The 24,507-nt window shown below is 35.0% G+C and overlaps 1 protein-coding gene across 1 annotated transcript in view; it reads left to right on the forward strand.

The window, feature by feature from the left end:
- ncor1 (nuclear receptor corepressor 1) overlaps positions 1-24,507 on the forward strand; it is a 116,055-nt gene that overhangs the window by 29,997 nt on the left and 61,551 nt on the right. The window contains exons 7-14 of the mRNA XM_056458225.1: positions 1,337-1,393; positions 1,488-1,540; positions 7,503-7,569; positions 12,342-12,514; positions 14,890-14,980; positions 17,449-17,627; positions 18,388-18,442; positions 18,596-18,697. Coding sequence (XP_056314200.1) covers positions 1,337-1,393; positions 1,488-1,540; positions 7,503-7,569; positions 12,342-12,514; positions 14,890-14,980; positions 17,449-17,627; positions 18,388-18,442; positions 18,596-18,697 — 777 coding nt within the window. The remainder of the gene's footprint in view (positions 1-1,336; positions 1,394-1,487; positions 1,541-7,502; positions 7,570-12,341; positions 12,515-14,889; positions 14,981-17,448; positions 17,628-18,387; positions 18,443-18,595; positions 18,698-24,507) is intronic.

A 24,507-nucleotide genomic window follows, 5' to 3' on the forward strand; every position in this document is an offset into this window, starting at 1 on the left:
ATAATTTTGATGTTGTTTGTCGCCACCCATTGGTTACACAATGTAATTGCTATAACATTCACCAGCGTCAAGTTTCATTAAACGGTGATTATAATCTTTACCATAAACATGAGTGTTTATATCTGAACTATAAACTGTTCTCCCAGTACTTCTGTGATATTTAATTGTTTGTAACTAACTGAAAAAAAGTGTAAAAACTGAATATCTCTCGATCAAACAGATTTGAATGCAGTGCATCGAATGATTAATAAACATGCAAATCATTATCATTTATCAGTCATGTTGCACGGGTTTGAATTGAGATCAGGATCTTTTAATGTTTATTTGTGCTGCTTTTGCACTGAATGCATTAATGCAGGCTAAACAAACCGTGACAGAAAAGCCCCTTAGTTAATAACCTAAAAAAGCATTGGTAGGAATTTTACAGGGAAGCCAAAATGCCTTCATACATGTGATTTAAATGACATGGGAGGCGATCTCTCTGCAGTTGTTATAAATGTTATATTTACCTACCAGTTCAAAAAAAGGGTCACGTGCATTCCTGAAATGTGGGTTGTGATCCGTATTGATCAAGGATCAACCGTGATCAGTTACACCCCTAGTCTCACCACACAAGTGCAGCAAGAAGAAAAATGGAGAATTTGATGTGGCTCAACATTTGCAGACAAACACAAATTATCTGTGAAATCAGTACTAAAGATATTCTGTCTCATAGCAACTGAAGCGTCTTTCAGCCAACAGAAAAAATGGATGCGCCACAGAAATGCTCACATCTGTGTGTTTTTTAAAATGCGCTGGCAGAGTATAAACACTTACAGCATTACAGAGACATAAAAAAGGACAGCTAGCAGACGTGATGCAAAACTACAGCAGCTTGTCCATGTAGAACATCATTACACTTCCAGCATTCATAGAGAAGTAGTTTCACAGATGGACGTGCATACTTGGTAGATGCTTGCAGCAGATTCAAAAACAGATTGTAGATTTGAGTGTAAAGAATTGTGGGATTGTGTAATGGAGGCGTTTCCCAGACAGAACATTGCAGCTTAGGAAATGGTGATATTTTTTTTCTTTTTTTTTTGGCATGTTTATTTTTACTCCCTTTCACCCCAGAGGAGAAAATATTTTCTAAACAAGTGGTAGATTGCTTGTGTGCTTAAACAATTTGTGTTTCTCCTATTGAAGCCCCGTACATTCTGTCTTTATCGAAGCTGGCAGTAAACAAATGAGAGCGCAGTTTGTTAGTTTAGTGCGGTGTGTCAGCAGGCAGACTATCTTAACCACAAGGACATACATCTGTCTCTTTTACCAACATTCTTTCTCTGTTGTGTCACAGAAAAAGGCAGAGGAAGCCCATAAGATTCTGGAGGGGTTGGGGCCTAAAGTGGAGCTGGTGAGAGCTGTGCGAAATTGTTTTCTGATGCAATATATTTTGAGCGTGTATTCATGTGTGTAAATCTGCTGCCATTTCCCCTGTTTCTCCATAGCCTCTGTACAACCAGCCCTCTGACACTAAAGTCTACCATGACAACATTAAGACGTGAGTATCCGCTCTCTAAAGGCTCACAGTAAATAATGCTGATGGTGACTTTGACCGGACTTATCAGATGTGTGTGAAAGGGATTGCAGGATAGATGATTAGTTCATGTGACTTCAGTTTTCTTTTGCTTCAGTTGTTGATTTTTCCAAGACAATCAATAGCAATTTAAAACACAAATCGGTCAAATCCATGACAGCACTTTACCTGAAGGAGATGTTGATAAGATGTTCACAAATCATTTATAATCATAACATGTCATGAATATGATAAGGATTGTATGCATGCTTGCTTATAACAATTGTCATAGTGGAGTGGAGGAACTATGACGTCACCTTGTAGGCTAATCGGCTGCTAGCATAAAACTGGTTCCCTCGATAAAATCCCTATAGGATTTTTCTCATAGGCTTTTCCAAGTTTGCAAATAAAAAGCTCTGCATTCATACACAGTTCATTACACTTACACATTTTGTCCAGCTGGATAATCCTCACACAAAAATATATCTTTTAGCACTTTTGGATCTTAAATGCAAACGCAAAAACTGAAAAGCCAACATTAGGCTATAAACGGACTACAGTGCCTTCAGACATGATGCAAAACTACAGCAGCTTGTATTTTAGAAATATGGTCCATGAAAAAGATGTACTCTCTTCATTTATTATATTATAATCTACGCTATATATTAAACTAATACAAATATGCAAAAAACATATTTGTATTTATGTAGACCTTTTTGTATGTAGACCTACGTGCCTTTTGGATAATTGTTTTATGTGGGAAATACATTTGTTTTGCTTTACGGTTGTTTTAAAAGTTTTAAAACACGTACTGTATGTTTTATAAATGTGCCTACATGGTATTATCATAAGACATATTTACATAAGTGTATCGCGCGTGTGCGCATACAACCTGCTAATAGATGACAGTAATGAGGCATCAAATGTAGGCATCAAATGCCTGCAAGTTCCGTCATGGATAGAGCACAACATTCAATATTCTTTTTTGTCCCGAAGTACAGTGAAAAGCAGCATACAGTTAAAATGATGATATAAGTGTTAAGGAGGAGTGTAAATATTGCGGTTATGATATAGAGTTAAATGTGTTCAGATGAAGAAAAAACTACGGAAAATCAATTGATGGTGTTAAAATGACGGTTAATATTTACCTATTTTTACAAATTTTTCACACGTTTGCATTACTGAAAGCAGGAAAGAGACAGGCTGCTTTATCTTCATAAATTTTATCTTCAAATCTTATCTTCAAAAATCTTATCTTATAAATCATATCTTCAAAAAGCAGTATCTTCATAAATTTGTTTAATTAAAATAAAGGATCAACAAATTAATCTGTCTTGACGGCCTCTACAAGTGAAGGCAATATCTACGTGAAAAATAAATTCCAAATTAGAAAAATACTACAAACTATAGAATACTATTTATGAAAATAACAGACTAATTCAAATGCCTAACGCAAGCGAGCTGCGTTTCAGACCAATTCAGCTCGATGACGAATAATGTCGCCGACACTGCCTGCGGTCCCATTTAGCAACTTGATTGCAAGCGTCCTTTTAAAGAAGTGTAACTGATTTTAAAAAATCAAGAGTGTGATGTAACTGATGTGTTTTATGTCGTAAAGAAAAAGTGAAAGTATCTTGAGTTTCTGTTAGCCACAAACCTCATTTAAGCGATTTAACTGAAATCCTATTAATAAAATACATTGATTTTGGGATGAGGGAACCGGAACTGCTTAAATGCAATTTTTTTTTGCTTCCGAGTTTTTGCATGCAAATTGACGTCATAGTTCCTCCACTATATTAAGTGTCATTCACTCAGTGATGTCATTTTAAATGCAAAAATGACATTGTTTCAGATGTCTTAATGACAACTTGATATAACCAAATGCATCATAACCTCTCAGTGTCTGTCATCATAGCTTGACATTATCAGGACAATGTGACTTGTCATAAATCTGTCATAAACCTGATTGTCATGAGGCCATTGTAATTGTCATGAATTTCATAACAGCATCATTATTTTTTCCTTTAGCTCAACTAGTAGTGCAAATTCACTTAATTTATGTGAGTATTGACACTTACAGAGAATTTAATAACAAATTCAGTTGTTTCACTGAAAAAAAATTCATGACAGATATAATTGCTTCATGACAGTCATGTTACACACTACATTGTGCTCGTCTTTCTGTTTTATGACTGATGGAAACCATTCTCTAGCAGGTTAGTTAAAGTCACAGGCATTGGATTATTTCTGATATTATCAAATGTAGAACTAAAGCAAATTTAATATTTACATTTTCTAATAATCTGTCAATATTGATATATTACAGCTTCCAGATATTTACTGCATATTTGCTTTTTGTAATGTGCCAGAGGCAAGTAGATTTGCCATTATGTGAAAAATAAATTGAAGCTGTTCTTTCTAAAGCATGAAAACAGTGATTCTTGAAGATTGTTCTTTTGGAGTTGAAAGCAAGCTTTCACTTCTCACCCTCCTCATCCCAGTCATTAGATGCTTTTAAAGAGTCAACAGACACTTGACGTTGCATTGTGTTTGCAGAGTCATTTACATGGTAAACATTGACTCGCTAACTCATTTGTTGACTGGTTGAGTAGTAAGCCAGAGTATTCTTGCAGGATTTATTATGGGCACAATAATGCTCTCTCCTGATATCTCTGCAGCAGGCACGCAACAGTCTGCGTGGGTTAAAGGGAAACTGCTGAATGTATGTAGACAGGTCAAGGTCAGTCAGTCTGTCTGTTACTCACACAGACACAATAGAGGAGGAGGGGTAAAGCCATCTCTTCTCATGAATAAGTAAAAACTAAGTTTGTTGCACTGCTATTTAGTACTGTTTGGGTTCAATATGATTTACACGTTCCTTCAAAAGTAAAGATTTCTTCTCTTTTTCTTTTATGTTTTTTATGCAGTTTTGGCATGCTACATTGCTTGTTATATACATATTACATATTACCTTTATTAATATTTCATAGATAGATAGATAGATAGATAGATAGATAGATAGATAGATAGATAGATAGATAGATAGATAGATAGATAGATAGATAGATAGATAGATAGATAGATAGATAGATAGATAGAAAATTTGAGAGATAGAGAGATAAAAAGACAGACAGAAAAATAGATAGACAGACAGACAGACAAACAGAAAAATGGATGGATAGACAGACAGACAGACAGACAGACAGACAGACAGACAGACAGACAGACAGACAGACAGACAGACAGACAGACAGACAGACTGTAAAAAATGAGGAGTAGGGTTTACTTAAAAAAGCTTGGAAACGTTTTTCACTCAGAAAAGGCTAGTAAATCTTCAAAGCTTTGCCAAATAAAAAAATAACCAAAATTATTAGTACATTTAATTAGAAATGTTAAGTTTACTTGGGGAAATTCAAAGTAAATTTTATTGACTTTTTGTTTGTAAAATTTAAGTCGTACGTTTAAATATATTATTATTTTTAGATTTATTTTTTCATCCAATATTCCTAGTTATCTTTTCTTTGGGTTATCCTGAGTAAACTTGACTTCAAAATGTTAAATAAAATATGGTGATGCATTGCAACTGTTTCTTAATTAAAAACACTGCCACACATTTCCATTGAGTACTTTAGTTTGAATTAAACTTCTCAATAAACAAATTTAAAAAGTCCTTTCAGAGAGAATGAAGGGGTCATCAGTGTTGGCCTCTTCCGCTCCTGTAGTACTGTCCAGTACAATGATATTTGCAACGATTGGTGAAGCAGTCTTTAAGCAGGTCTCTCAACATCCTGTCAAATACACAAATAAGTGCAAAGTGATTAAAATACTGAACTGTTAGTTGCAATGTTATCAATGTTATCTATCAAGTTGCATAAAGTGATTAAAGTTTTTTTAAGTTTTCCAAAACTTGCAATTTTGGGGGATAAAATACTAACATGTCTTTAACACTTAAACAACCTTACATATTCAAAGTAAAAAGTAATTTAGACATTTTAATGTACCTGGTATTCTTCAATGAGCTCCTGAGATGATTCTCCCAGGTAGGTAAGCAGGCAGCGGATCACAGCCTCTCACTTGTCTACAAACTGCTCATATAAACAAAAGTAAATTTCTGTGGTCATTAACCAGTAACAGTGTAAATCTCCATCTACATATAACTGCTTATCTAACAAGTCAGGAAGCAGAAATTGTATGCGCAATTTTTACAATTACCTGGTTGAGTGAATGTAGTCCAGTTTTTGCTGAAAGGCTGGCTACGGGGGGTTGTGGTTATGCTTCTGTTCTCATTATTGATATAAGATAAATGAAATAAAATGTAACAAATGTACAATTTAGTAGTCAAATCAACACTTTTTTGCCAACCACACACACATATACATGTTGAATACATTAGTATATCTATATAAATGTGTTATCCAACCTAACTTGCATGAGCTTGAATGGCGAGAGCAATCTGTTGAACATATTAGAAATGTTAATGTCAGAAAATTAAATGAACATGTAATGATATTACTGATTTAAAATTTGATCAGGTAATTGATTTTGGACTCTATTCAATCATCAGCAATAAATGTTCACAAGTATAGAGGCTGCCTGAACATACTCTGTAATGTTACTAGAATATATATCACTATAGTTTAATAAGGAGTATATTCGCATATGTTTATGTGGATGGATTAATAAATACGTCTTTCTACATTGTATTGGCCTCTCATGGCTCAGATAACTTATCAATCTGGGTTCAAATGAGTTCTGAGGCAGAATATAGTGCAGACAGCATGGGAGGCTAACTTACTCAATTTACTGCTATGAGGCAATTTACTGCTATGCTTGGACACTCGTATTTATTTAGAATGCAACACAGTAGTTTTAGATACAGATGTCGTTTGCTAATATGCTTATGCTAATCGGATCTTTAGCAAACTCACTCAAATAACACTTAATGCAATCTCTTTAACCACCAAAATTGCAGACAGGAGCTCTAGACCTTTCTGCAAACAAAACCAAATTGATCAATAAACAAATACTTACACTTACCTAGTAAATATCACATCAGTCTGTGTGAGGAAATGTTCCGTTGCTCTCATCTGTTCCACCCGCCAAGTTGGAATCAGAGAGCATGCGCATAGATTTTCTGACTTTGTGAAGTACGTTTTACTTGTATAAGTCTTTTTTGCATTAGTTTAATATATTACAAAACACAAAGTAAATATTACTTGACTATATCTATTTGAATTTACTATTGTATTTTAAGCACACTCAATTTAAAAGAAATATTAGTTCGATTATTGAATTAAACGTGACGTTTTTGAAGTAAAAAGACGAAATATGATTTATTTGTAAAATGTACTTTGATTATGCTATCTTTATTTACAAGCCCCAAAAATAATCTTTTTACAGACAGACAGACAGACAGACAGACAGACAGACAGACAGACAGACAGACAGACAGACAGACAGACAGACAGACAGAGACCAATAGATAGATAGACAGGTACATTTAGCTAAAGCAATGAGTTTAATGCTAAGATACTGTAAAAGGGGAAGTGCTACAGGAAATAGTCGAGATGGAAATGAAACAAAGTAATCATACAAACACTGTCTACACCAGACATGTCAGCTGTCACTCTTCTAGCAGCAGATAGTAGCCGTCCTACTTTAGACTTGGCAAAACGGAGTAAATATTACGTAGAACAAGGCATTAGATTGAATCACACCTCTCGCATCCAACTCTTTTGATTCTGATGCTTATGTCAGAAGACTGACTGGCTTGTTTTTTTTTTATGTGAAGAGAAGGATTCAGATGTTCTGATGGAGTCGGGAGGACTCATGGTCCACCATGTTTGTCTGTGGGCAGGTTATGTAGCAGCAGAGAGATCTTGTTCACTGTGCATTGTTCGCTGCTTTTATGAGGGGGGAATGTAAACACCGGCTTTTATTACTGCAGGAATCAGGTGATGAGGAAGAAGCTGATTTTGTTTTTCAAGAGGAGGAATCATGCACGCAAACAGAGGGTAAGTCGCTCTCTCCCTCTCTCTCTCCCTCTCTGTCTCTATCTCCCCCCTCTCTCTCTCACTCTCTCTCAATTCAATTAAAAAAACATACATGTATATAAAAAGACATAGTAAACACAGTAAATAGTAACAATAATAATAAAAATATCTCCCCTTCTCTCTCTCTGAAGTTCAAGGCATGATATTTTTTACAATATTGCCAAAGCACTTACTTTATTTACTTACATCTTTAAATTAATTCAATATACAATAAATGACAGGAAAGAAAGAACAAAACATCCAATATCTTTAATAGTAATTACAAATATGAACTCTTTCTATTTCTTTGGTGCAGTGAATAGTGAATTCATGTGTTTGAGGGTGTAAGTGCTCCTCCATCAGGAGAGATGACTGAAGTTACAGAAAATCTCGTTTGTGGAAAAATCTAGAAGGGTTTAAATGCAGTTTTGCATGTCTGTGTTCTGACCTTTATACATTCAAACACTATTTTCATGAAATGGTGTTGTCAACTTTGTGATCTCATTAGTTTGTGCTTAGAGAATTTACAAAGTGAATGGAGAAATATTTCTAAAGAAAATGAATGTTAATTTATGACTAAAAAACCTCAAATGAATAACAGATAATGTGTTTTTGGAACACTGAGTCATCTCATTTGCTTAAAGTTTGATGTCTGTGCTTTATTCAGACGTATAATCAATTCCATATAACTTCAGTTCATGTTAAATGTTGGTTTATTGGTTTATTATTTAGATGGTTTATTGTTTTTGTCTGGACTTTTAACAGAAGAGGTCAGAGGTTAGTTTATGGCTCCTCATAAAAGTTATGATAGCAGTTGCACCTACTGAATGTCAGGTTTTTGTTTAATTTAAAGCCCCATATCGGCTGTTGCATAAAAGCCTTTTATAACAAACCAACAGTTTGTTTGATTACCTGTGTCAGGGCACCGAGTTGTATAATATGTTGCATAATTCAGTGTTTGTCTCTGGGAAAAACTCAATTTAATTCCTGCAAGAGTTGCTCAACCACAACAAAAATAATCATGTTTTGATAAGATGCAGCAATCAACTAGCTGGTATACCTTAATGAATGTGCTTTTCTTACTTTGCGTATATAAAGCAAGATCTGTCTTGAAAACTACTCTAAAAAATAGCTAATATCAAAATCAGCCAAATAACTGAAGTTGCAGTAACCTCTTTGTTGTAATTAGACGACAAAGCAAAAATAGATTTAATGGTCCCACCTTATATTAGGTGCCTTTTAACGACTAATTACCTAATAAAGATTGTTTTGTACAATATAATGATGGTGCTTATGTTGTTGTGTTTTTATTTTGTGCTATTGAGGTGGAAATGATTATTGGATCGGTTTAGTGGTACTGGTAGGTTTAAGGTTGTTTAATATAGGGCAGGTTATGGTCAGCAGGGTAGTTACAGATGCATTTATTTAAATTAATTACATGCAGATGTTTTAATGAATGCCGTAGTATAATAGAAATTCATCCATCTGGATAAAAAGTGCATTTTATCGTAATTCTTATAGATTTTTTGAGTTTTATTTGTAGTTGTAGTTTTTAAGTTTAACCACTTAATTAATCCCACCAGGGGCAATTAAATTAGGGCAGTAACATCATGATACAACAAACAAATAAAGAGACAAATCACTTACAAACAATATTAAAAAGCACAATCCAGCATGCTTCATAGTAACTTTATAAATAGTACTAAAAAAGAAGAAAAATAAAACCTAAATAAGAAAAGACATAAAAAATGTAAATTTTGCTAAAATGTAAGGTTATAAAGCCTTATTGCCTCAGGAACAAAGGTGAATTTATATCTGTTAGAAGAGCATTTAATTCTCTTCTTCCAGGCGGCAACGGTACAAAATAAGGCTTCAGAGGATGAGAATCATCTCCTACCACACTTTGAATGTTCCTTATCAGTTGCTGTTCATGTACTGTTGCAATCAGAATTATTAAACCCCCTTTGAATTATTATTTTTTAAATATTTCCCAAATGATGTTTAACAGCGCAAGGAAATTTTCACAGTATGTCTGATAATATTTTTTTCTTCTGGAGAAAGTCTTATTTGCTTTATTTCGGCTAGAATAAAAGCAGTTTAAATTTTTTTAAAAACCATTTTAAGGTCAGAGGCAAACCAATAATTTTGGAGCAAGTCTTGACTAAGTTTTGAAGGCGATTTTTGCTTCTAATGGAAAGTAAGGAGAACCAGCATAAAAAGCACACGATTTATTTGTATTTTGTAGTTTAGTTTATTGTAGTAGATGGGCCAGTTTAAAACAATTAGCAGAAAAACTCATTTTACTATTAACATGATTTTTATTTGTTGTTTTTGAGATGCTTTTTTCGGTAGATTGTTTGCAGATTGCTTCATATAACTGGATAAATAAGATTTAATTTCTTCTGATATGTAGTGAAGAAATATTTTTGTATTGTTTGTATTTCATCAGATTTTCTTGTGTTTTTATGAACTTGTCTTGCGTAGATCTCTTTAGGCTGCTTTCTATGATCATTATTCATGGTTATGAAAATTGTCCATTTCTTTCTGCCTGTCTTTGTCTTTTGTGCTTCAGGACTGTTGATAATGGATGTTTTCTTTAAATCCTGCTCCAAAAATAAGCTGCGCACATTTTGATTGCTGTTTTTTTAAAATAGGTTTGTTCTCAGGAAGGTAAAGTTCAGTGCAGTTGCTTGTTAGCAGACTCGGTCGGTCAGACCTGCTGGACCAAGAACAGTCAAAGTGGTGACATGGCCTAAAGCCAACAGGAAGGTTAACTGTTCAGAAAGAAGGGAAAACAATTCTTTTTTTGTTCTGTGTGTACTGTAGCATAGACTCAAGTGCACTTGTTTCTTTGAACAACTCTACTTGTTGAACCTCTTTATCTTTGCTCGCTCTCTCTTCCTTTCTTATCTTCCTTGGTCTCTGTCTGTGGTTTCAGGTTTGTAAGTCACATTGCAGACCAAGAACATCACTGAGAATACCAGGTTAAAGGGAATTAAGAGTAAGGTTAACATGATGAAATTAGCAGGGCATATATTGTTTCCTGCTTCCCACAAGATTTCCAGTCAAAGGGCACCTTTGGGGCCAGCGTATGCAGTTTTGTTTCTCAGAAGAGCAGAAGTGATTGTATAACACCACAGTTTTTTTTCAGACACGCAAAACAGCTAGTTTTCCATTTAAAAAAATAAAATGCAAGTGACTTATGGAGTTTTTATATATATTTTTTCTTTCGAAAGAATATTCTTTTGGTTGCAACAAATAGTCAGTTAAAAGCAAAATGTAATCAATTATGTAAATGATTTTTGCACACAATCAATGAATTTTTTATTTTATTTTTTTTACATTTACAATATTCAGTATGTGCATTATTATTATTATTATTATTATTATTATTATTTTATTTATTTTTTTTATTACCCTGAGGCAATGGGCCTGTAATCAATAATGAACAAAAAAATCATGAAAAATCATTTTTGCATAATATTTCAAATCATTTTTATTCAAATGTTTATTTTCAGATTACAATGCAAACATGCTTAATTTGTAAATTATTAATTTTTGAATCAAAACCAGGAAATAAAAGTTATCGTGACCGACGTCCACCACACAATTTCAGTTTTTCCAGAACATGACGTTACTAAGCGGTTATAGCGAGAGAGAAAATAAGCATCAAATTTCTGAACTGTTATATTTATTTTGTGCAATATAACATTATGGGTCAACCATGGATAAAAACAAACAAACAGCTACACACATAATCGTATGAAACATCACTATTCAGTTTACTGACATTCAGTTCACTTCACTATTATTAGCTCTTCCGTCATGTTTTCTGGCTGATTTGAGATCACTGTGCTTCTGTCTCCTGCTATTCTGATCCAGCGGCGCAGTTTCATCTTCTCTTGATCAGGATCATTATCAGATTTACCCATGGTTTTAAAAAACTGAAAATATGCTTGACTGCCTCTGGCGTTTTGAAAATACAAATATTATTTAGGTAGGCCATTATTATTAAATAATGTCATTATTTATTTTCGCTGCTCACTGCACGCGAAACAATAATTGCCAATCAATGAGAGAGATTCTAAACGTAAGAAAGCTGATTGGTCAAAAGTGACTACCATTACATGTGTACACAATCCACACAGCTTTGCTTGCTGCTTTTCACTCTGACTCATTCACATTCTCTCTCTTTCTCTCTCTCTCTCTATCTCTCTCTCTCTTTCTTTCTTTCTTTCTTTCTCTCTCTCTTTCTTTCTCTCTCTCTCTCTCTCTCTCTCTCTCTCTCACACACACTAGTGCAGGTATAAAAAAAAAAATGTCGAAACGCAAATCACAAATATCTTAACATTTCCTGGAACATTATCCGGCTCTGGCTCAAATTAAGCACTGATTGCAAACCATATTAAGCAAACATCAGGTGTACATATTATCAGTTAGATTAATAAAAGCCTTCAGAATATTGTCATATAGCTTGATTGCCCAAAAATATTTTAACAGCTAAATAATTGTTTGGTTGATTAGCAATAGATTTCATTCTTGCATAGAAGTGCACTGAATAATAGTAATCAACTGGATAACTTGTTGTGATTAGCTTAATTCATTTATTTTGAGTATTGGCGCTATTTATATACAATAAGAAGCATTGGTTGCTTTAAGTTTATTTCTTTTTCACAACAAGAGACTATAAAAGTTGATCAGGTAGACCAGCTAAATGTAATTTTCTAAAACCTTTAGTTTGTTTGTTTCCTCAGGAGCAGAAAATTTGCCAGCGGTATGATGAACTCATGACAGAGTGGGAGAAAAAAGTTGAGCGTATGGAAAACAACCCACGCCGTAAAGCCAAAGAGAGCCGCACGCGAGAATACTACGAGAGGCAGTTTCCTGAGATCCGCAAACAGCGCGAGCAGCAGGAGCGTTTCCAGAGGTTAGTCAGGCCCCTCAGTGTTCATGATGACCTAGTAAACGCTCTGTCATTCACACACATTCACAAGTATTGCTTTTCCCTGACCACAGAGGTGATGTAACATTTAGTGTAAACACTTAAGGCGCTGTGTTGCTGTCCTGGCTCAGGAGATGGCCATTCAGCATCGAGGATTCTGTGGGTGCTAGGGTCAGAAGTCAGGCTGTGATTGTTCCTGGTACAGAGATGCCAGGGCTTTCCTGAATTACAGGGAAATCTATCTAGAACAGCACTAAAAGCAGAACTGAAGGACATTCCATTGACCTTAGTTCACCAAAAACACATATACTGTTGTTTCTTCTGATAAAACAGAAGCATATCAAACAATGATATGCCTGACTTGCATAAGACTCATTGGCAGCTTTTTGATGTTCAATTGTTTACCAAAACAAGACTAAAAAGTCAAATAATTGACTTTATTCTGAGGATAAATGGTATTTACTGTACTTTGAACACGAAGTCAGTAAAGTCATGTGGTTCATTAAATATGTCCACAACTCCTCTGACAGCTTTAGTCAGTGAGTGAGTCTTTCGCTTTTCTCAGGGTTATTCATTTTTTTTATTAGTTATAGTTTTTTATTAATTATTAGTTTAATTTAATTAGTATAATTGTATTAATTTATTAGTTTTATTAGTTATATTTTTCATTAAAATAAAAATATGATCAAAATGCTAATGACAAACAATAGGATATGAAAGATAATTAAACAATAGTTAATTTTTCATCTACATTGTTTATTTAAATTAGATTTAAATGTAAAAGTTACATGCTGTTTACACCTAGTCAGTTTCTGCATTTTTTTTCTGATGGTATAACTATCCGACTGTGAAAAAGACTGGTGTAAAGGCTGATTTATACTTCTGCGTCAAGTGCACGCATATGATCTGACACAGCCTTGTATAAATTATAAATAAAACAGCCATGAAGAAACGTGACGCAGAGTAACATAATGTAATGTACTGCCAGCTATTGCTTCGGAAAAGTTATTGCAGAGCAACACAAACGGCACACAGAAGTATAAATGCACTGCTATACGCAAGGCAGGCGCCATGGGTCACGCCTATCACTTGACGCAGAAGTATAAACCAGCCTTAATGCCCTCACCTTAGACAGGTCTAAGTGTATCTGGATGTTGAAACCACATATGTAAGTTTTACTCCTCCCAAAATGTTGTGGGGTATATGCCTGTCAGATATACAAGCGCAAATGTATAAGCAATCGAAGGCCACTGGTGACCGTTTTAGTTTATTTAAATTTTTTTTACATAGTTTTCTTTTTGACTTTGAAATTATGAAAATAAATGGTTAAATATAAGATGGCAGCATTCACAATAGAGACGCAGCGTGTTTCTGTAGCCTATGTCTTTAAAAAGAGAGGAATAATAATATAAAAAATATAGTGTTTTGTTTGTTTACACAGGAACATATTTATTTTGGAGGGAGAGAATATGTTATACACGAATTAATTAAAACCATTTAGATTGGTGTCATGCACTGTATGACAAAAAAAGATGTTTAATTTAGCCTATAACGAAAGTAATTACAGAGCCTGCCTGTGCACTTAGAATGATGTTTTTGCAGCCTGCATACAAAACTATTTGAATGCCAAATAAGATATATAGCTTACATTTCTGTAAATAATGATATTAATTAAATGAAATGCAGTGTATCTGACACTTTAGCGTGAAGATCAGAATTATATTCATTTAGCGGTGGCGCATTCATGTGGGCAAATGTAAATGTAACCGTTTTCAGATATCAGATAGCTATACGATCAGAAAAAAAACTGCACGAAGTGACAAGGTGTAAACAGGCCCATAGATTTTTAGCTCTGTTATTTTAATTTTTTACAAATAGATCATTTCAGAAGTCGTGATTGGTAATAAAACAAATCCGGTTCTGAAAAAATCTGTTCCTAAGCCACATCAGACCTTCTTGTTAGTTCTGGCAATCTGTCTTTTTCCCTAAATGAGTTTTCCCCCTCATAAAGATTGCCGTACTCCATACTGTAGCTCCGCTCATTCAGATCAAACTGTCCAACTTCTGTGAGCACGGTTTGCCTGTCTTGATTGTTTAGACAAGTCCGAGTATGTAGCTATTGTTGCTGGAACCGTCTCTAAACCAAAGAACTTCAGTGCTCCAGAGCTCATGAATAGACAGAGAGGAATCTTGCCAATAGCTGTAACCACTGCTTCAAAGACTTTCTGTGGGAGAAGAAACAGGGTGGGACTCTGGTCTGCGAGCTTGCTTGGGAAATCGCTGTTACATGGTACGGAGACAACAAAGCTAGGAACAGAGACACTCTTTCTCTAACCATGCTTCATCCTTCTTGTATTTAGGGTTGGCCAGAGGGGGACAGGCCTGTCTGCCACCATCGCAAGAAGTGAACATGAGATTTCTGAAATCATTGACGGCCTCTCGGAGCAGGAGGTAAACCACTGTTTTAATATCTGACGTATAACCTGAATTTAAGAAAAACATGTAATCAAGACATTTGGAGCTTCACCCAGAAACGACACCTTCTAACATGCACCAGCCTTCATTATCTCCTATGAGCCGCTTAATTGCATTGAAGATAGCAACAATACTTACTTGTATGTGTGACATTGAGGCGTTTTCCTGGACAGAGTGTAAGTTAAACCAGGAGTAGGCCTTAATCTGGGCTTTAAAAGGCATTAAAAATGACTTTCTGAAAGCCAAATTAAGTACAGATTACTAACATTTAGACAATGGAGTCATGAACAAAAATGTACTTAATTCATTTAAAACCACCTGTACAAGCCAGAACTAGCTGGATTGAGGTTGCCACATGGAAAAACATGGAATGAACTTAGAAAAGTTTCAAATCATGTGCAACTGAGATGCTAACATCAACAACAGCTGAAAAGAGTGCAGTCAAGACCTTAAAGACTTTTATAGCAAGAAGTTCCAAGGCATCCTGTTATTGGTTAGGATAAACTGCACAATTGGATGTTGAATCGAAGAAAAGGGCTTCCTGGAAATCTATTCATAATAGTTTTATTTAATGGAGTTAATAGCTAATAAGAAAAATTCTATTTTTATGATAGTTAAAATTAAATAGAAAAATTAACACAGTAGCTAACAGTATTGGGCAAGTTAGTTGAAAAAAGTAATAGATTGCAAATTACTGACTACTTCTGGAAAATTGTAATCTGATTACATTACCAATTACTTCATGTAAAAAGTAATCAGATTACTAATTACTTTACTTTGAAGTTGCTTTTAAAACCAATAAAATATACCTATAAAAATACAAAATATACTGCAGGTCTTTCAGTAATTTAATATTCACTGAAAAAACATCACAATGTGTTGATCACAGCAGCTTGACATATTCAAAAGGCTTAGAGTTCGCCCAAAACTTAAAATTCTCTCATAATTCGCTTGTTCCAAACCTGTTTGTCTTTTTTTTTTGACCCAAAAGAAGACGTGAATAAAACTGGATACCTGTAACCACTAACATCCGTAGTATACACACCACTGCAGTGTTTGGGTGATCTGTGTTTGTCTGAGGTAATTAGTCTACCAAAATGTGTATATTCCATACAAAGCATGAATGTGATTGGTCAGTTCTTGTCGCGTGACTCGCGGTTATCAACTGGAGTGCCTGGAAAATATGGCGCGCAATATGCACTCCGAATATGTGTGCGCAAGTCGGCCACCTTCATTGATAATAACGAACTTCCACGCAAAAGACATGATATGTGAACATCCCCATTAGCAGCTTCACTCACGATCCTGCACAAAAAAATCTATTTAGCTTGTTTAGGCTGAGTTGGACTGCTGTGTTTTTGTCCTCCTTGGTGACCAGTATTGTCATAGAATGAGTGTTGAACAAGTTGCTGATCGAGTTAAAAGCTGTCAAAAGTTCTTAAGAGACTGAACATAGACTGCATTTCACAGCAGTATTTTTGTTTTTACGCTCTATAAAATCAATGTTATGTCTGTGTTTCTACTTGAAGAAGCAACCACTCTCGTCAGCAGCAATTTTAGCTCGCGTTCTCCGGCTATTTAAAAGCGTATACTCATTAAATGATGTTGCAGTGGAAAACGTGGTTTAAACGAAGCAATTTTTTTCTTCTGAATACTATATTTATAACGTAAATAACGCAATTACATTGACTTCAGTAACTGTAATCAAATTACACTGATTTAGAATGTAATTTGTTACATTACTGCGTCTAATTACCCGAAAAATGTTATTGGAATACAGTAACGCATTACTTTAGGATGCTAATACATTCTCGCTTTTTCTGTTCTTCCTCCAGAAAATCAGCTTATTCAGTTCTGGACCAGGCCAATAGACCTAAGATTGTTCAAAACCATGACAAAGAAAGGTTTCTGTTAATCTGGTTTAAAGGGTTGTTTTAGTCTAGGACTAGGCTTAATCTATCTGGAAAACCACCCCATCAAGTTTACATTGCAGTTTATTAGACAGCAGACAGAGACCAACAAGAGTTCTAGTTTAATGTACTGGCTTCTATGAAAGAGATAGAAAAACTCATGTAAACAGTTGGTGCTGCTCCACTATACAGAAAACGGTGATCACGCAGTTCTCTTTTCAATGGCTTTCACTATGCTTTTGTACAATCGCTTTCAATAAAAAAGTCTGCTAAATGCATAAAATGTCAATTGTGTTAGACCTTTATTGTTGCACATTTAGATGGTTAACCTTGGTGAATTCTATGAATGCATGCCATTTTGTTTCCTGGAGAACAGAAGTTGTTTTCAGTTGTTTTTCAGATTAATCTGATTGGAGCTTTTGATTATTGGCCAGTCATGTCAGACGGTCAGTGAATGGACTGTGTGCCCTCTGAGAATGAGACTGGAATGCTGTACAGATATGCTGGATCTTAACACCTTTTTGTCTTTCTCAGAACAATGAGAAGCAGATGAGGCAGTTGTCCGTCATTCCTCCCATGATGTACGATTCTGAGCAGCGGAGAGTGAAGTTTATTAATATGAACGGTCTGATGGATGACCCCATGAAGGTCTACAAGTCCCGCCAGTTCATGAATGTCTGGACCGAACACGAGAAGGAGATCTTTAGGGAGAAGTGAGTAAATGCAGCTCATGTTGGTCAGTTTCTGCACGATATTGGAAAAAACAGACATTGCGATATTTTCTTTTTCTGCAATATTGAGCTTAATTTCATCAGATAAACAGTTTCATTTGGAAACAATTCATAATTTTAGATTTATTGGGATGGATCTGTTTTGAATTATATCTGTATAAAACATAATAAATCAATCTCAATAATTGTTGAGTACAGTAGAGCAAAAGATACATATGAAATAAACAGTGCATTATTGTTATCTGAGAGTCTAGCAGTGTTCAATTAATTGTTCTTAAAGTTACAAACATAATTTCTTATGTCTGAATGCTTTAAACTGGCCTCAAATGCTAACACAGTCACAGGCCTTAAAACACACACAAAAATGTTAAACTTTTGAGTAACTTTATCAATAGGAAACGATCGATCTTGTGCTCAAATTGACATTTACATGGTCTGAGCACTTTTTTTCCCTACTTTGTTTAAATGAAATAAGAACGACGTTATCTAGTCAGATAATTATTTTTTTGATACACTGTAAATGCATTTTCAGATGAGCTTCTTTTTTGCCTTCTGACGGATAATATAAATTTAGCAATTATTCCACTAATAAGATGTTTTCTGAACTGTGCTCCTGGTCAAATATTATCCCGACAATGTCTTGCGGATGCACACAATGTGATATTGATGTCAAAACAATATATTGTGCAGCTCTAATGAGAATGTTCTGCTTTTTCTCACCTTTGTCCTCTCTGTTATTCAGGTTTGTGCAGCATCCCAAGAACTTTGGGCTGATCGCCTCATTTCTGGAGAGGAAGGTGGGTTTTCTGTTTTGTGACATTGAGTATGATGGACTGTTGGATGGTCAGTGAATGACTGATGAAACAGCTTTTTGTTGAATTTTCATTTCAAATCCAAGCCCAAGTGATGCATCTGTATTTATATTTGCTCGTACTTTCTTTTTTCCACAGTGTGTGTCTGATTGTGTGCTGTACTACTATTTGACTAAGAAAAGTCAAAACTATAAAACGCTTGTCAGACGAAATTTTGGAAACCGCAGACGACGGAATCAGGTACTGAAAAAAAAAACGTTTTTTCTTCTCTTGGGCGCTTTTCATTATGAAAGTGTATTTTGATGAATGCAGTGCTTCCCAAAGGTTTGATATTTACTTGCGGTGGTAGTCGGATTGAGGCACACCTTTTACCCACATCACATAAATGAGTAACTATATGCGACAAACAAAATGTTATTTTTAACAATAATTTTATTTATTATGTTTCTTTTTAATGGGTTAAAGTAAAAAAAACAGTTTTAAAAAATAAGAAATTCAGTATTTCTGTTACTTTCATGCTATTCAGGAGCCATGTGCACACACTGACAGGTCAAATCTGCTTTCTCTTTCAAGTTCAAAGCAAACTAGAATGCCAAAGCATTTTAGATATGCATACGTAATGCTGTAATTTAATATATTAACATCATCAAATTAATAAGATAATCAGCAAGAGAAAAAAGCGACAGAAGAATAAAATAACAGACAATATCTCTAAAAATATCATAATTACAAGATTACAACTTGTAGATTATTTAAATAAGGCAAATGCTTTGATTAGCCTAATGGTGTACATTCATTCGTTCAGTCATTTCATACTCTGAGTATATATTAACGTTTTTCTGAATCGTTTAGATTAAATAATCTATTACTTATTTTTTTTCCTCTCGGTCTCATGAGAGAGTAATGCAAAAACGCATACGAGCTTTTGAAACCGAAAGCAAAAGTTGAATCCCAGACATTTTAGGAGATTTAAAAACCCAGGCTGGACGAATTTAAGTCTCAAAAAGTCTGCAGAGCCTGTAGGATTGTTGACTGGTCTCGCGTGCACAGAACGAAACGGGTAAACGAGATATTTTCCACGACTTAATCGATCACGGATGTTTGGTTACATTAGGCGGATACAAAAAAATTGTAAAAGGATGATAATAATAGTTTTTAAAAAAATGACACTAAATATAATTGGCCAACCGTTAATATACCTGGGCAGCCAACCCAAGTAATGTCTTATGTGTGGGAAGCACTGGAATGAGTTATATTGAATGTGATTTGATGTCACACCAAGTTTCTTTATCTCATTAATTCAACTGGTAACAGATGTTGAATTCTTTGCATTACAATTTTTTTTCTTTAGTAATCCATCAGGATTTTGCAGAAAATTTTTTGATCAAATAAATGTGCCAATGGTAAGAATAAAACAAAACAACTTAAACTACTGAGTTACCAATTATACACTAAATATTAAATAGACAAAATGATATAGCTAAATGCGGATGTCAACAATATTAACAAACATTCATTTAGACCTGACCAGAGACCTTTTACTTTTGTATATGCAATATTGCAATCTTTCATGGTTGAATTGCCTTCATGTGGTTTGGTGACACTGGCAGAAGAACTCTTTTTAGATGCATTTTCGTGCTCAAGAAGCCCTCTGGTGTTCAGTATGCAGTATTCCAATAGGTGTATGTCAGGCTTAATGTTTTTATAAGAAGGGGCGTGTTTATATCATGCCTGATGTGAAATTGTTGGGTTTTTTCTTTTAACAAGAGGGTGTGTTTTGTGGTTGTTTTTGTACACTGTTGACTGTGCTTTAAGACCCAGGCTGTGTGCACGCAGGTTATCAGGCAAAAATGCATCTGTGCTTTGAGAGTCTCTTTTGCTCTCTCTGATTTATTGAGGTCTGCACAGCTTTCCAGGAATCTGTTTTATCTGTTTGGCACAGCCTAGAGGCTCCATGCTGCTGTCAGGGACCACAGAGGGAAAGGAGAAGAACATGAGAGTTTCAGACTCCCAACTTTTAAAGCGGTTTTAGTGCAGTTAGCTCCAGATTCTCGCTTCCACATTCATGCATACTCTTAACACTGGTTTTGCTTCTCTAATTCTGACAGGGACGAATGATATCATGTAAACATTATAATGATACATCAAAATTTGCATTATTACAAGGATGTTTTGTCCGATTCAGTACCGCAGATTATTTAAAGAACTATTTTATTCGAATGTCGTCTAGACAGCGCAGGCTGTTAGGTAGTGTTAACCAATCAATTTAGGCATTGTTTTAAGCTACTGTTGCAAGTAAAAGTAACGGCTCTTAAAGTCTTGCCAACGGTTAATGTAGTCATTTAAATCCGATAAAGGCTAATGTAATTAGAGAAATGGTGTTGCCACTGGTCACGATGCTTTCAAAGGAGACTTTGACCTTCAGACTGTATGCCTCAGTCAAAATGTTTGTTTTCTTGAAGAGAGGATTTGTCCTTTTTTATGGGGCAAAAATCAGTTATTAATGCATTATCATTTTACTTTTTTACAGCAGATGAAGTTGGATATTATAGACCATTTTGAGAGCGGTAAACAAAAACAATGGTCCCAACGTATTTCCTGTTTTGCATATTTAATTTCTATAGCTTCCAAGAATATAAAAAGAGCCACATATTGATAAATATTGTTATGACCACTGTTTTAACGTCAAGTTATGATTGAATTACCTATTTTTACAGTTATGAAACAAGCAGGGCCAATGAACCAATGACATGACCACATTAAAATGGTTTATAGTGGTGTTTTGGTCCTGTGTGTTTTACAACAACCAGCTGTGATTGTAAAAAAATAAATAAATAGATGCGATGTGATACTGGAGATGGATAATGAATTTAGGATTATGGTAATAATCTAGATGCACACTGTTCAATTATTTCTGTACGTTTTATCTTGCTGTATTCTGATAATTGATTAAAATGAACTATAGTCTTCTTTGAACTGGAATTTAGGTTTGTAACAAGATGGCCTTGACAAAACATCTACTGCAAAAAATATTAATGGTCAGTACATCTAAAAGTAAAAAATCGGGCATAAATTTGCTCACGCTTTTTTCCCATGCAACACAGAAGATATTGTGGGAAATATGTTTGTGTTTGTTTTCCATACAATGGGATTAATTATTACAGTAAACAATTAGCCTTATGAACAGGATTTTTCAGCCAGCCGAAATACGTATAATCATATAAAAATATAATCAAAATGCAGTCAGTTAAATAGACCTAAGCATTCCTTCAGTTGTTCTAATGGAAAACAAGATAAAGGCGTTTAAATGGAAGTGCTGTGAGTAGTTGCAGCTTAGCACTCAAAGCCCATAGAGAATACTGTGGTAAAATAAATGAAATTTAATGCAGTGCTTTTAAATGGTCTCAATAAGGCAGTGTAGATCATTTATTTGGAACAAATCTTAAACGCTGCGAGTTTATAGAGGAAACTCTCTACTGTTACCAACATTTGCCTTTAAAATATCTTTACGTTCCACAGAAGTCAGTCAGTCATACTGGTGGGTGTTAGGGTTAGTGATTGATAACAGAATGGGTGAACTATTGATTTTATGTTATTAAATAAGATAGGTAAGTGTTTGTGAAACAAAATAGTTCAGTATATTAATTTGGTTGATAAAACCGCATGATTCTGCATAAATGTAAGTGAAATGTGGATTAAGAATCATAACTTCTGCAAATCATCTAAAGATCACGATTCTCCTGCAGTTCTAAACTGGCCAAAAAATAATGTATTGTCCAACTAAATAATAATTTTGTAACCGTTGTCAGAAGCTCTGATAAATGCTTCAATGGCTCACTCATAAAGACTTTGGTTGTTTTATTACTGGAGAAATCAGCATATTTGAACAAATCCCCTGAACTAATGATTCACTGACAGAATATTGATACGGTCTTCATCTAAGTCCTCGCAGTGATTTCAGCTCTTTGATTGCTTCTATAGACAACATCCAGCTTTTAAACGTTTATTCTAGTAGCTCTTTAACTTTGTAGTTTGTCTTTATAGGCCCGTTTCCACTGACTGTTACAGTATGGTACGGTACGGTTCACCTTTATCAGGCTTGCATTTCCTCTGCCTAAGGGGTACCAATGGTACCTTTTGGTGGGTTTGGTGTACGACAGAAAGTTTCAGATGATGTCATTCTTGCTCAAGGAAGTGTCAAAGTAAAGCTGTACAGGTCGTTCACATATCATATGAGAAGCACTTTTAACAAAACAGATGCTTTATACACAAGTACATGTGTATAAATGTTCATTACTAACTTTTTTATGAGCATGATTTGATTGTAACTGCAAATCAATGACATGAAATGGCCTACTGCAACGTCTGCAATTATATAAAATAAATACTTAAATGAACAAATATGAACATATACAGTCCCTTACAGTCTCTGATATGCTACCAATTACAGAAAAACTACACACAGCATGCATTTAGTCCTAAATTTGGTTCAAAAACAGCACACAACATATAGCCTACAGTTAGTGCAAACCTCTCATCTGTATCTTTAATCTTCACCAGCACATGTAACCTCTGTTAGAGAGTAATTCTGTCATTCCGAGTTCATTATTGTCCAAAAGATGATGATAATAGTTAAACATGGCAGTTTGTTCATGTTTTAGGTTTGTGAAAGAATCATTTGCTCCTTAGTTTTTTGGGCTTCTGCTTTGTTTTTTCATGCTTCACGGATGTCAGAAGCACTTCAATAATTACGTGCACGTTATTATCATCAGCTCAAGAAGTTTGTTAATTCAAATATAGACGCACTCACAAATGATCGTGAACTCTCTGGAGAAAGTGAAAGCGCTCGCACTTTTAGACGGCCCTGTAAAACAAAAACAGGACACAGCAGATTTAGTTCTTCTTGGCTTTGTGGCTGTACATCAAGACAACGACAAGGTTTGTCTGAGCTCGGGTCATCCATGGCTCATTATTTTAAGCATATAGTATAATGACGTAATGTCTCGGCTGTGTATTTAAAAATGGCGGTTTCTTTGTTTTCATTCTTCTGCTTGTGTATGCGCGAGTGACGCTTCTGTAAACCAATAGCGTTAAGCTGTTCGTCTAGTTCTGCATTTTGGTACTCTTTGCAAAGGGTGCCCGAAAAGAGGTACGATACGGTTCGATTTTAGGTACCTTTTGACAGTAGAAACGGCCATAAAGCATACCAAACCGTACCGTATCACTCAGTGGAAATGAGCCATACGTAACAAAACATTAATGACATATGGCTGAAAAGGATAGAGTTGTTTCAGAACTATACATGATGGTTTTCTCTGGCTGGAACACTGATGTGAACGTCCTCTGAGATTGGACTTGTTCAAGGTTTGACAGACACAGTCAATTGTTGCCCTTTATGAATAAGTTGCGTGGGTGTTTGAATCAACCTTGCAATCTTTTAACAATTATTGTGCAGCTCTATAACAACATGTGGTTTGTGGTTAACAAACTTCAAGGTCTTTTGCTGCTCTATAAAATATAGCAATAATTATTTAGGATTTTAAGGACTCCATAGGAGATGTAAAAATCACAAGAACATCTAGGGCAAACAAAAAACCCATAGCACTTCCATAAATTGGGTGTTTTCATCATTCTGGTGCTGTGGAATAGCAATGTGGTCAAATGATTTAACAAACAATATCCCAAAAATGATTATTCCAATAAATCCTCACTTGTGAAATCCCTTTTGGCATTTACTGTACATGTTTTCACCATTCAGTAAATGGCAGAAAAGCCAAGTTGCTGCAATCTCTACTTGATGTGCTTCAGAGATCTGTTATTGTACATTTAAGATGAGCCTGTCTAACCTGATTATTCCACTGTCGCCAGTGTGTGTGAGCAGCTGCTGCACAGAATCAGCATTATTACAGTTATATTTCAGCCTATCTAAACGGCGTGCAGGGCGCCGAATAAGAGTGTGTGTGTAACAGAGGACTTCTGTGAGCGCCGCTGCCATGCAGATCACAAGCCCATGCTGCGGGTCATTGAAAGCATGTGTCTTTGAGTCAGGA

The sequence above is a fragment of the Danio aesculapii genome, chromosome 5 (genome assembly GCF_903798145.1).
Source record: "Danio aesculapii chromosome 5, fDanAes4.1, whole genome shotgun sequence".
Taxonomy (NCBI): Eukaryota; Metazoa; Chordata; class Actinopteri; order Cypriniformes; family Danionidae; genus Danio; species Danio aesculapii.